The sequence below is a fragment of the Nicotiana tabacum genome, chromosome 2 (genome assembly GCF_000715075.1).
Source record: "Nicotiana tabacum cultivar K326 chromosome 2, ASM71507v2, whole genome shotgun sequence".
Taxonomy (NCBI): domain Eukaryota; kingdom Viridiplantae; phylum Streptophyta; class Magnoliopsida; order Solanales; family Solanaceae; genus Nicotiana; species Nicotiana tabacum.
In genome coordinates, this window is record NC_134081.1 from 76,857,768 (window position 1) to 76,875,518 (window position 17,751).

At 33.5% G+C, this 17,751-nt stretch overlaps 2 protein-coding genes across 5 annotated transcripts; one reads left to right on the forward strand and one right to left on the reverse strand.

Annotated features, from left to right (window-relative positions):
* The first annotated feature begins 4,796 nt into the window (after positions 1-4,796).
* On the forward strand, positions 4,797-5,806 carry LOC107776759 (nuclear transcription factor Y subunit B-3-like). The gene has a single exon (XM_016596673.2). The coding sequence runs from the start codon at positions 5,129-5,131 to the stop codon at positions 5,582-5,584; it is 456 nt and encodes a 151-aa protein (XP_016452159.1). The 5' UTR covers positions 4,797-5,128; the 3' UTR covers positions 5,585-5,806.
* A 1,091-nt stretch (positions 5,807-6,897) lies between these two features.
* Positions 6,898-16,377, reverse strand: LOC107776760 (DEK domain-containing chromatin-associated protein 4). Of its 4 annotated transcripts, none has more exons than XM_016596674.2 (12): positions 16,199-16,377; positions 15,043-15,792; positions 14,889-14,922; positions 14,507-14,586; positions 10,396-10,455; positions 10,091-10,201; positions 9,738-9,818; positions 9,570-9,650; positions 8,182-8,647; positions 7,951-8,063; positions 7,568-7,598; positions 6,898-7,374 (listed from the first exon to the last, which is right to left on the reverse strand). In XM_016596674.2, exons 2-12 carry the CDS (start codon positions 15,775-15,777, stop codon positions 7,214-7,216), a joined length of 1,953 nt encoding a protein of 650 aa, XP_016452160.1. In that variant the 5' UTR covers positions 15,778-15,792; positions 16,199-16,377; the 3' UTR covers positions 6,898-7,213. The 4 variants fall into 4 exon arrangements, with proteins under 4 accessions (XP_016452160.1, XP_016452161.1, XP_075090830.1 ...); XM_016596675.2 differs by having other exon boundaries at positions 16,238-16,373; XM_075234729.1 differs by having other exon boundaries at positions 15,043-15,838; positions 16,238-16,369.
* Positions 16,378-17,751: the final 1,374 nt, after the last annotated feature.

Genomic DNA, 17,751 nt, shown 5'->3' on the forward strand with positions numbered 1-17,751 from the left:
TTTACAAATAAAAACGTATGTACATGTTAAAATTATTTATTCCAATCCTTTTGGCCTAATACAAGTACTATATATTATTTAAAACTACGCCAAGTGTAAAGATCATACCTGGAAAACTTCAAAAATTAAGATCGTAAATGCAAATTAAGATCGTAAATGCGTTGCTAGAAATTTGAAAGAATAGCTCATGGGGAGTTTCGAAGAGGAAAATACTCAATTAAATTCAATACCAATTCAATAGATATATTACATATAATTTTGGACAAATTATTATCTAATTGTAGCTAATTATATAGGGTGCAAATGGATAGGTTTAATCAAATTTGAATGGGTCAAAATAACCAAGTTAGTCGATATTTCATAACCCGACTCGTCCAATTTTTGCTTGAGTAAGTTAAAATGGGTCAAATAAGTGGTTATAAATTCGAGGAATTTTCAGAAACTACTATTATTTAGTGTCTATTAACTTCTTATAGCTACCATATACAAAATTACTTCCTATAGCTACTATTCAATTGTTACGGTAGTGTATTCGATGTACAGCAGCAAAAAGCACCTAAAAATCAAGGTAGTCCAGTTGTACGCGCATGTATTCACATGTATTCGCGCCATGTATTCATGAATACAGGAGCAACTTGAAAGCATGCCTACATTTCTGTATTGTATTATTTATACTGGACTGTACATGCGGAGCTCATCACTACTTTCAGCCCAAAGGTTAGTCTTGTTACTTATTGAGTTGGTTGTACTTATACTACACTCTGCACCTCGTGTGCAGATCCAGGTGCTTTCGGACACGGTGACCGTTAGATCTCAGAGTGCTATCAGTTGGAGACTATCAAGGTAGCTGCCTGGAGTCCGCTGACCTTGACTCCCTTTCTTGTAGTTATTGTATTGTTCTATACTTTCAGACATTGTTTTGTCAATCAGACTTTGTATTCATATTAGATGCTTATGTACTCAGTGACACCGGGTTTTGGGAGTATTTATATATGTAATTGTGAGATTTCTTCCGTTGAATTTAAATATCATGTTTTCAAACTTAAAAGATATGGTGGTTTATTAAGATTGTCGGCTTGCCTAGTATTGAGATAGGCGTCATCACGACAGGTGATATTTTGGGTCGTGACACTAGTAGTCGTACCCGCGCAATGCGCGGTCAATATTAAAAAATATTAATTAAATTGTGATCGGGCTTGTTTGAACATATTAGATCGTATTGCTTTAATAAATTTTAATTTTCATCTTATTTGTCTAAATTCTCTATTAAATTAAAGGGACTTATATAGTCATTGAATAATTTTTTTGTTCTATATTTTTCTTTATTCTATTATCCAATGTTTAGTATTTTTACGAAATTTTTATTAGCATATTACTTTGTTTAATATTTTGTCTGCTCACTTTCTTTTTGTAATATAAGAGAAGATATATATGCTTTATTAATGTTGAAATATTTTTTATTTTAAATTTTATTATGTTGTTGTCAATAATATTATCTGAATTTTGATGAATAAAATATCTATTAAATTAAAGGAACTTATATAGTCATCAAATAATTTTTTTGTTATGTATTTTTCTTTATTATATTATCTAATATTTAATATAATTACATTGTTAACATAAATTTTAATTAGCATATTGCTTTGTTTAATATTTTTGTCTACTACTTTTTTTTGTAATATAATAGAAGATATATATTTTATTACTCTTGAAATATTATTTTATTTTAAATTTTATGCTAATGTTCTCAATAATATTATCTGAATTTTAATGAATAAAATCTCTCTTAAATTAAAGAGACTTGTATAGTCATTGAATAATATTTTTGTTCTATATTTTTCTTTATTATACTTATACAATATTTAGTATTTTTACATTGTTAATAAAAACTTTTATTAGTATATTACTTTGTTTAATATTTTTGTCTACTACTTTATTTTTGTAATATAATAGAAGATATATATATTTTATTACTCTTGGAATATTTCTTTATTTTAAATTTTATCATATGGTTCTCAATAATATTGTCTGAATTTTAATGAATAAAATCTCTGTTAAATTAAAGAGAGTTGTGTAGTCATTGAATAACTTTTTTGTTCTATATTTTTCTTTATTATATTATCCAATATTTAGTATTATTGCATTCTTAATAGAAATTTTTTATTGGCATATTACTTTGTTTAATATTTTTATCTACTACTTTCTTTTTGTAATATAATTTAAGATATATACTCTTGAAATATATTTTTATTTTAAATTTTATCCTATTGTTATCAATAATATTGTCTGAATTTTAATGAATAAAATATCTATTAAATTAAAGAGACTTGTATAGTCATTGAATAACTTTTTTGTTCTATATTTTTCTTTATTATACTTATCCAATATTTAGTATTTTTACATTGTTAATAGAAATTTTTATTGGCGTATTAATTTATTTAATATTTTTGTCGACTACTTTCTTTTTGTAATATAATAGAGGAGAGGGTGGCAGCGGCTAATGAGATTAGGATTATGTTTGGGTAAATGGGTTAAACCATTCACATATAACAATGGAATTGTATTTGCAGGTTCATCAGCAACCATTGAAGCCGAAAGGAGAATAAAAATACGCAACAATTAATTGTAGATGTGTTTATATGTATTCGGGTCCGCATACATTAATTTTTAGTTTGTACAGTGGGTTTCTCTTCTTGTATTTATATGTATTCGATAAGGCATACACTGATTTTTATTTTGTACAGTGATTTTGACTGTTGTATTTATATGTATTTGAGGTCATACAATAATATTTTTAAATACATTGTTAGTTCTATCATTTTGATGTTATTTATCAATTAGTTATGCATTTAATCTAACTGTATTCATCTATATTTTCAACCTAATTGTATCCATCTGTATTTAAAACAACAATACAATGAAATACAGTAAAATACTCTCAATACAAATAGAAAATCAATGAATACAACCAATGAAATATACTCAATAAAGTAGTAATACCATGTTGTAGGAATAAATAAAATATTATGAATACAAAAATAAACTTGAATACATTGAACATAACTGTTAGATACAACAGAATACAAGCACTAGGTTTATTATGAAATATGCAGGCAGTAGGTTACTATTACAGGTTGTATCTGGCATAAATACATGATCTATTCATATACAGAAAATCGAATTTCAAAGTATTTCTGTAGATACTTGTATCAATTCCGAGCAGAACCTCGAACAATGTCATGTCAGGAAAAAAAAAAACTCAAACTGTATCAGAAAAAAAAAGGGACTGAAACTCTGAAGAATACTTTATTTTTTAGTGTTTAGCGTCTGATAAATCTTCTCATTAATTGGATTGATAATGTTGTGTGTTATAATTGATTTAGGTGAGTTATATTAGGAGTGTATCCCGTTAAATTAGCAGCTTTCCGTTATTAAACAACTGAAGAGACCTATTATTACATTGTATTCATGAATACATGTGAATACAGTGGCTGACAGCTGGACTGCCCTGTTTTTTAGCCAATTTTTGCTACTGTATTCATGAATACAGTAGCTCGAATACACCGAATACATTATCATAACAACTGAAAGGTAGCTACAGAAAGTAACTATGTATATGATAGTTATATGAAGTTAATAGCCACTAAACAATAGTCATTTCTGAAAAATTCTCTTTATTTTTCTCCAAAGATATTCTGTTATAAAATAAATTTTGAACTCACTTCTTTCATAGTAAGTGAAGCCCATTGGTGAAGTGGTTTCAAATTTTAACGGGTCATGAGTTCCAAACTAAACAGCAACATAATGTGTATTACTACTCTTTTCCTATTTAGATACAATAATTCAGAGAAAGATCACTAAACATATTTATTTCTTTTCCTTAATTAGTTTGTGATTAGATTTTTATTACTGCCTTTTTAGTTAATTAGTTTATGTTGAGCCATTAGAATTTTATTCCATTTACCTTTTTTTCAATTTCCCATCAATTTGTGTTTACATATTATTCTTAGTGACTTAAATTGCTTTTTACCAATTAATCTAGGTTTTAATTTAGTTACAAGGAAAGTATCACGATGTTAGTTACAGTTGAGTTTAGTTCAATTCTTGTTTGTGATACTTTAATTCTAAATATATTTATTAAATTAATGTTCTAATCCAGAGAGATTTTACTCTCCGGTATCTTCCGAGTTGCCACAATCAAGTTCATCCTCTCAAATTGCTCCTCGTGTAAGAATCTTGAGCCAATTAGAATAACAACCACACTTCTCTACAAAAATAAAGGCAAAGAATAGAGATTTGAATTTTTTAAGACTGATGCAAAAGAAAGAATATTCATCTGATACTATTATCCAAGTGAGCTTGATGAGATCAGAAAAGCATATATCCGAAAAAGTCCTTACTAACCCTGAAATCATTAATTTTCTCGAAGAGATTAGTTTTAATAATATATTTTAATTTTTAATATTAATAACAATTTATTTTGTCAAGTTTTTTGTACATTTGCTTTTTCACATGTTGAACCTGCTTGATGAAAATCTTGGCTCTGCCACAGCAGGTAGGCGCTTGAGTATAATATGTTTATGATTTACAACAACCAAAAGAAAAAATGCTAATGATCCACGTAAGCAATGATAATATCTCCATTGTCCATTAAAAATACCATATCCTAACCGACCATGCCCCACATACGACATAGACGTCTCAGATCTTTCGGCAAAACCAACAAACCAATCATATGCTTCCACGTACTCACCCTCATACCGTTATTTAACCATTATTTCATCCAACGAACCTCATTATATCCTATTTTATCCTATCCTCGGAAGTTAGAACTCTGTCCCCTCACTCTCTACTCTACCTCTCCATCAATCTTTTCTCCATTTTCTTGTTCTGAAGCTTTTTTGTCAGTAGTTCAGAATTCTAACTCAGTTCTCTACAAAGTACACCATTAGAGCTCTTGTTTTGATCGAGAATGACAGACAGATTCGTATAGTTTGAATCTTTGACTAAGTTCAACAACTCTAGTGTCACAATATATACTTTGCCCTATTTCCTTTTTGTTCATTTTTGCAGTAACCGTTGTACTGATCAAGAAGCCTAAGAAGACAACATAGCATAAGCAATTCGAATGGCAGATTCGGACAATGAATCAGGAGGGCAGAGAGAGAGCGAGAGTTCACTAAGAGAGCAAGACAGGTTCCTTCCAATAGCAAATGTGAGCAGAATCATGAAGAAAGCTCTACCAGCAAACGCGAAAATATCAAAGGACGCTAAAGAGATAGTTCAAGAATGTGTTTCTGAATTCATCAGTTTCATTACTGGGGAAGCATCAGATAAGTGCCAGCGTGAGAAGAGGAAGACTATCAACGGTGATGATTTGTTGTGGGCGATGACAACACTTGGTTTTGAAGAATACATTGAGCCACTTAAGATTTATCTGCAGAGGTTCAGGGACTTGGAAGGACAAAAGAGCACCATGGTTGGAATACAAGACAAAGAGAATGGTGGAACAGTGAATATGGGTAGTTATGTTGAGGACTATGGCATGATTATGATGGGTCAGCATCATCAAAGACACGTGTAAGGTACCGGAGTATACAATCAGACGGCTGGAAATGATGCAGGGTCTCGATTTCCGATGTTGGGAGGCCAAGGTAGCGCTACAGGCTACAACTATTGAAGCCCGTGATCATACTTACTTTTGTTCTACAAATATGTGTGTACATTTTACAATTTGGTGTAAACATGGTAGCAAACAGATTATAAATGCCTACATCATAGTTTCTGTCAGTTGACTTGTAAGTAACCTGATTGTGTAACATTCCTCCTGTGTCAAACCTAAAAGCTCTTCATCAAATATGTATATAGGTTAAGTGTCCACTACATGTCTGGTAGATGAAATGATCTCCAATGTCTTTAAATATAAGGAAACAATCCACAATTTATCTCAAATGTGTTAGTTTGAGTTCACCAAAAGGTTGTATAACTAAAATAACATATTTGTATCATAACGCGTTAGTAATTTTTTACGTTACATATATTTGATTTTAAGCAGCAACCAGGGAAGTTGATAGATCGCATGCCAAGCTACAAAACCTCACTTAAAGTAGTAGTTTGATATAGGACTAATAGAGTAGAATATGTTTTCCACACTGATTGTAGAACTCGCGGATACAAATGAACTGAAAATAAGTCTGTATGAGTATATTTTTTGAAACTGGTAACTTAAGTCCGTATGAGTATATTATGACAACCACTCAAGTAATAGTCCTTGGTTCTTTCTGTCTTCATTTTAACCGGTGATACAAAGATGAGACCAAAAAATGACTGGAAGCTAAAGAACACCAATGACATGGTATTATGGTAACACCTTATACTGAAAAAAGCAGAGAACAAAAGAAACGGGGCACTCATCACTAGTTTGGAACTCAACAAATCACAGTGCTATCATCAAACAATAAGAGGCACTAGAGTGATTGTACCTTCTTGTTTAGTGGGTGTTCCACCAGTAAGTGGTACAGCTTGGTCTCACTTGACAGGCCTTCCGTTCTGAAGTTTAAATCTTATTTATTCTCTACGTGGGATGATTCCTTTTCCACCTCACTTGAAACATTTTCAATTCCTAAATCCAAACGCCCACAAATTTTACGTTGTAGGAAAAGTTAAAGGCATAGAAAAACATCACCATGCAATTGGCCACTAGCCAATAGCTGATCTATTAATACAGATTGTTCAAACACTAGTTAGCCTGAGGCAAGATATAGCAAGTTTCTAAAAGATTCCAGGCTTCCTTGACTGGAGCACAATTTAACAGGCAGAGAAACAAGTCATTAAGCAACCAAAAAGAAAAAGGGAAAATTCCTTAACATAAAAAATGGAAATGAAAACAGCCCCGGGTAGCCCCAAATGCATGTTGATTCTAACAATTTATACTTGTAGATTTATAGTACATGATCAGGGCAGTCGATTAAGTTAACAGAAAAATTAAAATTAAAACTACAAATGTGTTTATACAAGCAGTAATCTGGCACTGGGCTTAGGCGCTTATGGCTCTACAATATCCTACTCAAAGAGTTAATCGAAAAACGAGAAATTAAGAATAGATTACAGCTGGTTGAACTCACAAGGCACAAATTCACGAGGAAGAGAAAGGTTGGATATTGATACCGACAGTGTAGGGTAACTTTCCTGTGATTACATTCTACCCATGTTTTCAGGCCTTCACACCTTTGCCAGAAGGCTTTTTTACATCCTTCTCAGCATCACCTTCCTCTTCCTCATCATCTTCCTCATCAGCTAGTTTAGTCAGCTCGTCCTGGATCATAATCTTTATAGCTGATTTTCTGGGTGTGAGATCTGTATCAAACCTCTTGGCTGCAGAAGAAAAAAATATTGCCATGCATTGGTTAGAAACAAGGTGAGTGCTCTTTTGGCATCCAAATATCTTGCTACTATGACCTAGCATCTTTTTTTATAACTTAACTACCAGACAATAATCAACAAGACCTAGCATCGTTTTTTATCTTTGTTCACCGAAAAAACTGCCAAAAGAGAAATACACACTTACCAAGTTGCTTCAGAATGTCAGTGAAGGTGGCCTGCAAGCACAAACAAACGCGCTGTTAGCAATTCAGGAAATGCAAAATTTGGAATGTAAAGTACCACTCTGGAAATATTATGACTCAAAATATGCAACGGCCTAAGAGCTTCACTGAGGAATGGGCGGATGAAGAGCATTATGCAAGCTTCTAATTAAGCAAATATTTTCCGGGAAAAAGAATGATCTTTGCCTTGTGTTCCATTATAGACCAAGAGTAACCTTGAAAAACTTCTGCATCATAGCAAAAGGGCTACAGAGAAGAATATATAATGACCATGAACCGCAGAAAGTACTACAACATTTATTGTCACAGCAGGAACACGCAACCTAATTACGGTTCAAATGCTCACCGTGTTGAAGTCAACTTCTTTAAGAATTTCACAAATTGCATTTCTGAGTTCATCATCACTTGGTCTCAATTTATCTTCTTTGCTCTTGTCTTTTCCCTTTACAATCTTTTTCCCTGCACAAATAGAAAAGCTCGCAAAGCAGAAAAGCACGTTAAAAAATACCTTCGATAATCATCATGACAAAACCAACCATCCTTGAACACCTCATAACAACCCATAAAAGATTCTCACCAGTATTTTCCTTGGAAGTAGACTTCTTTGGTATTGAAGATTTTTCTTTAACTACTTCAGCTTTTTTCTTCTTTGCAGACACCACTTTTGGACTTGCATCAGTACTAGCATTGTGCTTTGAGCTCTTTGGTGATTTTGAAGGGGTCTTTTTGGGAGCAGGACTAGGCAGTTTAGCGACTGCAGGTTTCTTGGTCTTAGCTTTCCCGGCAGGTTCTTTCTTTGTTGAAGATTTGTTTGAACTTTGCTTATGCTTTTTCCTGTCCTCCTCAGACTCATTTTCAGATTCACTCTCCTTCTCACTTTCAGCTTGCTCTGACATCTCAGCGTCAGATTTCTCAGGAACACCATTAGCCTTTTCCTCTTCAGATTCCTCCTCATGGTCATCTTCTTGCTCAGATTCATCTTCTGACTCATGCACAGTCTTCTTCTCAGCCATTTGAGATGCAGTTTCAGTTTTCTTTCCACTCTGTAAATACACCAGCAACAAAGACCGTGAAAGAAAAATCCCACAAAACTCACTCAAATAAAATACTGATGTAAATGCACAGCTCTCTGTAGATGATTGACGCTAAAGTATATGTAGCATTAATCCAGACAGCAAAATTTTAGCTAATTGTTTGATAACTTTCTCTCTTCTTTTTCACTTAGGAAAAAAGATCCTCTATACAAATCAGTCTTTCTGAAAGCGAAAAACGCAAAAAAAAAAAAAAAAAAAAAAAAAAAGGTGAATGGGTCCATGGGACTTGAGGCGAAAAGCCAGAAGTGAAGCACACAATTTATGAAGTTAAAAATACCACATTTACGAATATAGTACTATAATTATCAAATTGCATTAGAAAAGAAGAAAAAAACTCATTTCAGCATTCAACAATCCTACTCCTCAAAGTTGAGATTCAAATAACAGACTGTTTAGGTTTGGGATCATTTAGAGCGTCATCATTCGAAGCAAACACTTCTCTGAAGCGCATGGCTTCACTTGAGAAGCGGTAACTCATCGCTTTGCATCGCTTTAAGCAACAAAGCGATGGCTTTAACTGAGTCAAATCAGATTATAACTCTGGACAATTCCCAGAAAAAGTCACTTTAAAACACCAGGAAAACTTTGCAAACAATTTGGCAACTACTACACTGTTAAGTCATATGGCATATTAACCCTTAGATCATAGGATGTGGATGCAGAAACTCAAGTTGAGAATAAAAGGTGAGAACATGTAAAACTAAAACCAAAAAGTTTGTGCAATAAATTTACAGTAATTAATTTTTTAATCAAATTTTGTCATGAAATATAATAAAGTCCACAGATAAAAGTTGCCAGTTGCAAGCAAAAAATTATCTCTTAGTTGGTCTTGCACTGCTAAATCTCAGTTAAATGTTAATAAGAGAAATACCTTAGTTGAACCTTTCGAGCTAACAGATGCCGAGGAGGGACTTTTTTTGCTCTCTCTTTTACGCTTTTTTCCTTTACTTGACTGTTCATTTGACCAGAGAAGTGTCAGCACACTATAAACAAACAGAACAAGTCACATATGCTTTTACAACAATCAGAAGTCACCAACCTGTTCCTTCTCAGCAAGCAACTCAGAAGTCATAGCATGAGGAGCTTCCAAAAAGTCCAACAACTTTGTCACCATGTCTTCCTGATGCATATAAAACTCCTAATTAGTTAAAACACTTGCGAGAAAGACTAAATACAAGATGCAATCTTCATACAATGAAATAGGCGAGTCAATTTTCAGAGGCAATTTTCAAAAGCAAATTATCAACTACCTATTTGGCCTTCACTCAGTAAAATAATTTTTCCCCTTTTTGATATGTAATTCACTGGGGTAAGGCAAATTGCATGTGATGAATTAAAGAACTATTTAAGTGAAATAAAAAGGTCTAACATGCAGCTACAAAATGAACTCACCTTTCTTGATGTAGCTTTGGAAACAGGTATATCTAGTACATCACAGAATTCCAACAGCTTCTCTTTTACGTACTTGTCAAGCTTTTCCTTTACTTTCATCTTTTGCTTTTCCTGCAATATACAATGATCTAACGTTTAGCATTTCTAAAAGCATAATGATAAGATAATGACTGAGATACATAAACAATCAGTATGAGCAAGCAAAAAGAGGTTTATGCTCAAGTTTACCAGACCACCATCCCAGGGATGGAAAGGCAATGGGATAGTCATTTACTAGTATCATTTTGAAACATGGATGTCAATACCTCATTTTCATGCCACACAAAGCCAGAAAACCGTGAAATATTGCTCTTGATCTGAGCTGCCTGCAAAGGACAAGAACTATAAGCAAAACGAATAAAATGTTGAAACTAGTAAGACGAGATCATAATTGAATAGCACTCTAGCGGATGTGAGCTGGCTGACTAGTTCCATAAGTGGGGAACTAGTAACATGCAGATAGTCCTAATTAAGTTATCAGTAGAAGAATCACGCTATGTGCTTCAAATCATCATCATTACCAGACAAAAAGAAGGGGAAATTCCGAGTATAAGAAAATGGTAGAGCAATCCCCCAAACTTTAGAATCCAATGTAGACAAGCATACTCTGGTAATAATTACTCACGGATCTTTTTTCAAATAAGGAATATATCTCTTCTTGAGAATAAAGCTTTAACTGCATGCTGGCAAAGAAAATAAAAGTACCTTATATTGTTATCTAAATAGAAGAAATCATATGGCACTTATGTGGCATGATGTGACTCCTTAGAAACTAGAAAAAAATGAACAAACCATTTCTTTTCTAAGAAATACAAACTTGTTCATAGACTAGCTGCAAATGATCTCAAAATTCTTTGCACCACTTCACTTCTCACATTGCTTCTGAGTTGCGAAAGAAGAAAAGTAGACTAACAATGTTGCTCAGACGAAATCCAAAATGCTTTAAAATACAACAAGATTTGTTCTTACATAAAATGATGCAAGTGATTTCTTCAAGATAAATGGTGAAATAATTGTAACTTCTTCTCAATGATTATATATACATATTCTATCTTCCTTTCAAGGGTAAAATATAGGAAGAGAAGAAGAAAGATGACTTTTTTGGGGAACAATTAACATCAAGTAAAACCAATCCATTTAGACTATCACATGATATAAGTGAATCAGAAAGAGCAGACTTCAAAGTTCCCCTACAGGAATTATACTTTCTACTTTTTGAAGGATATAGCCTCATCATTTTTATATGACGGTGGTGTCCGAGTGAGCTTGCTCACACCTTGATTAATTACACCGGATACCTACTATCTCACACCAACACATATCAAATTATTCTACCCACCAAGGCTTAGACAAAGGGAAGAAATCGCCTAGTGTTTTTTTGCTTCCACTGAAATTTGAACTGAGACCTCATGGTTGTCTCCCACTTTATTGACCACTAGGTCACGCCCTTGGGTTGGATATAGCATCATCATAAACAAGAGAAACTCAAGTTTTGCACTGCACTCAACGTCAACACGACATACCGAAGTTCCAAAAAATTTAAAGCTTCTTTTAAGTTTATCTTATCCAGTAAGTAAAATGTCACAGACAAGTTCATATCTTAGTTGCTCACACTTTTCACTTTCAGTACCCGCCCGTGTCGACACGACATCGACACTAGTGTAGGTGTAGAATCCATATTGCATCTGGTCAATCGATTTGGGTACTTTGACCAACCAAAAGCTACAAGGAAATTCTAGACAAGATGCACTTTGATTTTTAAAATCAAAACAAAAATTAGGGTAGATTTGACATGGATATGCCGCTATTGGGGAAGGCCTTGAATGATCCTACAGTTCTTGCTTCTTTTTCATTTTTTTGAGTGAGAGAAGCAGAGAGCTTCAGAAAAGGGCTTGGGGAAGATGACCAATCGATGATGGGAATTTTGGAAAGTGCACGAGTAATAAAATGGATTAAGTGAAAGCTTGACATGTTTGCCAAGTCTTCAAGAATTTTATTTCCATAGATTTATCCAAAATTATAAAAATGAATATTTAATTGTAGATGAAAGATAGTTGTGCAAAAGTTATTTCTTACAGTACTGATATGGCCCATAATTTAGGTATATTTTTATAACTCTATTTTCGATATTTGAATTATTTTTAGCCTCACATGTACTCATACCTGTATTTGTACCCCCTAATCTTAATATTTAGATCATGAAGAATGCAACTTCTAGGTTCACACCCGTATCGGACACCCGCACAAGTCCGAGCAACTTAGGTTTCATAAGGCCAATAAAGATTCACAGTCACAGACGTCGGTTGATAGATATTTTTTCAGACTATCTACTTGCAAGAAATATTCATGTAACGATCCAATACGTTGTTTTGAGTTTTAGTACCCTATTTCTTCTTTTGAAACTTCTCGTAGGTTTGTATGATGTTTTGGGACTTGCATGTATGGGTGGTTGGATCTCGAGGAGCTCAATTAGGAAAAAAACATGCACCAGATAGCGAGCAAGCACACCACACCTGGTGCCAAGAGCGTTAGGAAATACAAGGAATATGCCCGTGTCTGTGTAGTTTTTGTTTTTTTTGTATAAATAGCTTTGCTTCATATGTTGGTCCATTCACCATTTTTGGATCTTAGAAGCTCGAATTTGAGGAGTTTTGAGCTAGATCTACATCTTCAACATTGAGGTAAGTGATACTAAGTTGAATCTATGATTATATCATAAATATATCATAATTTTGTCTTAAAAACATGATCTTAAGGTGAAATCAAGTGAAATTTTGAAGAAAATGTAGATTTGGACTCATTAGAATGAAAATGTAGATTTTGAATAATGAATTGAATGCCTAAATGAACTTAGAATGAAAATCTAAGATTAGATTTGGACTCATTAGGTTATGGGTCAACGGGATTGACTTTGATTTTCAAGGTTTGACCGTGTAGGCTTGGGTTTGATTGTAAGTTTGACGTTCGACCTAACCTTAGATTTTGATTGATTTAATGAGCCCAATAGCTTTGGTTGGCATCCTTGAACACTCTTCTGACTAGATTGAGGTCGTTCGGTGGATTTGGACCGAGGCAAAGGTGTTCTTCAGGAGTAGAGACTTGCTTGGATCGAGATAAGTTAAGACTTTGACCTTAATGAGGAAAGTTTTCCCAAATTGTCTTATTTGTTATGTGCTAAGCGCTTGGGGATAATGTATATTCAAGGTAACAAGCGTATATGTGATACCATGCATTTCCATGATTGGGTAAATGATAAGATTCGTGTGCTTTACTTGTTGTATGACTACTTGAGCATTTTATTCATGCAAGTATAATGTTATAGGCATCATTCATATGCTAGTTTAACATTATAGACTTCGTGTACTTTTTTAACATGATTGAATTGTTTAGTCCTACAGTATTTTTTTAGCACCTATTTAGTGTATATTGTTCTCATTATCTATTTGAGACTCCTTATGAGAGCCGTCAAGCTATTAGGATGTGTGGATTCACGTTCCTATTGAGGTATCAGTTATGACATGTGACTTCATGTTCCTGTAGGGTGTAAAGGACTTACGTTATTGTTGCGTGTGAATATGGACCCTCATAAGTTGTCCAACCATGTTTCTTTTTTGGGGGTGCATGATATTGGTTGAGGTGAGCATAAAGGTGGAAGCTTTATTCTATTTTAGTGGTCCTTTGCGACTAATTATGTATTCTTATATGGTAAATTTGTGCATATCACGTATATATGTGATTAGATGCATTCTACATATGTATTGGACTTGCTAGAGTGAAAGCATGCCTCATAATGTCTGCTTGACTGAGCATATCCTTGATTCCTACCGAGACAAAGAAGGTTCTTCGAGGCCTTAATTATGGTATTAGATTTGGGATGGCACAAGAGATCGAGACGGGGACTACTTTTAGTAGGTTGTGGAGATAGCTAGTAGAATGGAGCATATCCGCCAACAGGAGAGAGGTGCGTAAAGCCAAGAAGCCTCTACTTTTAGTCACTCGTAACATTTAGTTTCTTTTACAAATAGCAAAGCTACAATAATAGATATTAGTGTCAAGGTTTAGTGTTAGGAACAAGTTTAATAATTGCATAGATTTAGGAGAAAAAATGGGAATTTTGAAAGATGCAATTGGTAAAATAGCCATGTTTAACATATTTTAACAATAGAGTAATCAAAATATACGCTGAAAAACTTATAAGGCTTTCTTTAATGTACTCATAAGATAAAAGTTAAATAGAACTGGTAAAGATACATATTCATTGTCAAGCAGAGAATTTAAGGGAAATGACTAGTTCTTCACTAGGAAAACCAAGGGTAAGAGAAACAATACAATTCAGAGACAAATCTTACAAAGAAAAGAACTAAGTCAGGACGTCACCTTTCCGCGCCTTCTAAAGAGAATTGTGTGCAGCAATTTGAATGTTTCTTCAGTCTTCCTTTTGGATAATTTGTATGCAACTGAAGTTAAAATAAAAAAATAAAATAAAGATGTTGAGTCGCAGACTATGTTAATTTGCAGCTATATGAAATCCAGTGAGGTCAGGGACCAAACTGAGACTTTACAATAGAGATATCACACTAGAAAAGATAATATCATTGACCATTATCAAAGTTTATTACATATATGGTTTTCCTCACATGAAAATCCCAAGAAATAGATTAGGATAATCTGAGCACAAAGAAAAGAAAGCAAGCCTGAAATAACATCAAGTAACTCGTTCAGAGCCAATTAAAACCCAGGGAATTGGCAAGTAAAATACCATTAGGAATATCTTTCAGTGCAGTTCCACGACCCTGCAGAGCACAGAAAACATGAATTCATATCACAACCAACAATAAACTTGCAGTGTGAGCCTAAAATCTGGATAAGCAAAAAAGGAAGACACAATAAATATCATTAACAGTATAACATACCTTTTCAATGCGGAATTCCTTGATGGATTCTCTGTCAATAGATGCAACAAGCCTTTCAACAGATTTGCGTTCACGTACAGGACGGTCAGTTGTTGAGGATGCAGGAGTTTTTGGCTCTATTTCCTTCTCCTTCTTCTTTACAACCTCTCGTTTCCTTTTCTTGTCTTTCTCCCCCTTCGACTTAACACTCTTCTTAGACCCTTCTTCATCCTTACGCTCTTCATTGCTTTCTTTATCCTTTTTCTCTCCACCTGCCTCCTTTTCAACCTCCTCATCATCCTTATTATCTGGCTCTTCAGCCGTATCTTCTTCCATCGTGTCGCTCTTGGGTTCCTGCTTCTCTTCCTCCCCTTTAATTTCCTGGTCAGCTTTCTCTTCTTCTTCAACTTTATTGCTTTCGTTCACCTCTTCCTCCACTTCAATTTCCTGGTCAGCTTTCTCATCTTCTTCAGCTTTGTTGCTTTTGTTCACCTCTTCTTTTCTTTCTTCTGCCTCTTTTTCTTCTTTGCTTTCTTTCACCTCTTCTTCTACATTGGTTTCTTTTGCCTCTTTTCTGTCTATATCCATCTTTTCAGCATCGTCTTTATCAGTCTCTTTGCTCTCTGCTTGCACTTCCTTACTTCCATCCTTTTCCACGTTCGAGTCCTTGGTAATAGCTTCACTCTTATCTTCCACTGCCACATTCCCATTAGCAGGCGCCTCCGCTACCTCAGTAACTGTCTCTCCTTCTCTCATAACTAAAATTCAACTCTAATATTCGAAAGATGAAAACTTTTAGCAAGTAGCAGGAACTAAACTGCATATGAATATGCAAAATTGTAACAGGCAAAACATATAAGCAATTGGCAGTATTTTTGTCGTAATTTACAGCAATTGGCATAACTAGTGCAGCTTAATATTAAGCTAGAAAACACAAAGCAACATTGTCTAGAATTAAGTGCAAATTATATCTTCGAAGTATTTTAGCACACTGAAGCGAAAAAGAAAAAGAAAAAAGAATAAAGATCCAACTTTTTTAATGAAATCTACGAAACCCTAAGCTGCAAAAACTAAATCTCTTAACACAAATAAAACATATCGAGGTACAAATATAGAACAAAAGCACGATTTTTTGTGAAATATGCATAAAATTGATGTACAATTAAAGAGTACTTACAGAGATTTGCGAACTCTAATTAGGGATTTTAGTGCTCACCTCACCGAGTTACACTCTCATTAACTGAGTTTCTCTTCTTTTTCTCTCTCTCTCTTCGTTTCAACGCTTTCACACACAAACACACACACAGTAGGGAGCACTTTTTGTGTTTTGTGTACTAAAATGCGTTGCGGACTCCAATTCCGGATTTAAAACCGGTTAAATGCCATGTCGGATAAGTGTGACAGAGCCACTGTTCTATCACTGGACTTTTAATTGAACGGTGTATGATCGGTTTGTAGATGGCATCTTGTGGGGAACGGTGGAGATTGCATATTCGTTTTGGACCTGCAAATGTCTTTTTACGCTACATTGCTTTAATTATCGTTGACTACCAAACTACCTTCCATCTTTTCCTCTTTCATTTTTTCTTTTTTTTTCTTTTCATTTTTGGTCTTTTTCCCGCGACACTTTCCCTCCAAAAAGACTCTTGATTTTTGAACAAATTTCAGAACGCACAAGGGGCTGTTTGGTTATAGGGCTTAAGGAGGCTATTCAATATAAAATTTGAGATTAAATTGATACAATATTTGATTGTAGGTATTAATTAAAATTAAATTTATACCGAAATCATAAGATTATCTATCCTATATAAAAAGTTAGTTATCTTTGTTATAGTCTCAGCTAGGGGTGGGTATCGGTCGGTTCGGTTGTGAGTTAGTTATGCAAATTGAAGTTATGTAGGTATTTGGACAATATTTGTAATATATTTAAATTAGAAATACTAAGGACCCGTTTGTCCATAGAAAGATTTTTTTCTTCTGAAACTCATCTTTAAAATATTGTTTGGTCATATATTCGTATTGAATTTTCGTTTTTTTTTTTAAAGATGAGTTTTAACTTTGAAAAAGAGTGGTAAATCCACTTTTTCAAGTAAAAAAAAAATCTATTTTACTCATAAAAACTGTAATATTTTTTCAAGTGAAATTCATATCCAAACAAAATTTCAAATTCTAAATATCTTTTTTCAGCCTAACTCCAAAAACTAAATTTTTCAAAAATTATATTTTTTTATCCAAGTGCCTACAAAGTATATGAACTCGAAGTTAGAAAAGAATTGTTGGAAGTTTTAAGTTGTGTGTTAACATGAACTTCACTAAGAGTTTTTAAGTTGTTTGTAAATATTTTTTCCTTTTTTTCAAAAAAATACTTTTCAAAGCAATATTTGGTTATACAATTAACTCAATTTTTGAATATGAGTTTCAAATTTGATTTTCAAATAAATAATGTTTCAATCTCATAAATTTATAATATTTTTTTAAGTGAAATGCATGTTCAAATACAATTTTAGTTTTTAAATATTCTTTTTAATTTAATTGCAAAAACTATTTTTTTCCAAATATGATACTTTTTTATGTCCAAACGCGTACTACTAATAAGTGGGGATTTTGACTATTTATTAGCACCTTTTAACTTTTGTTTTAGTCCAAAAGTATTGAATTGTGCTCTCGGAACTAATGAAATTATACAAAATTCAGGAATGCTGAAAGTTGGACTCCCAAGATGAAATCTGA

What these genes read in the sequence shown, in the direction of transcription:
- LOC107776759 (XM_016596673.2), top strand. Translation starts at nt 5,129, where the DNA reads ATGGCAGATTCGGACAATGAATCAGGAGGGCAGAGAGAGAGCGAGAGT.
- LOC107776760 (XM_016596674.2), bottom strand. Translation starts at nt 15,777, where the DNA reads ATGAGAGAAGGAGAGACAGTTACTGAGGTAGCGGAGGCGCCTGCTAAT. An exon ending in GCTCGAAAGGTTCAACTAAG is followed by an intron (nt 8,648 to 9,569) that starts GTATTTCTCTTA and finishes GTGTATTTACAG; the next exon opens with AGTGGAAAGAAAACTGAAAC. An exon ending in AAGAAGTTGACTTCAACACG is followed by an intron (nt 7,599 to 7,950) that starts GTGAGCATTTGA and finishes TTGTGCTTGCAG; the next exon opens with GCCACCTTCACTGACATTCT.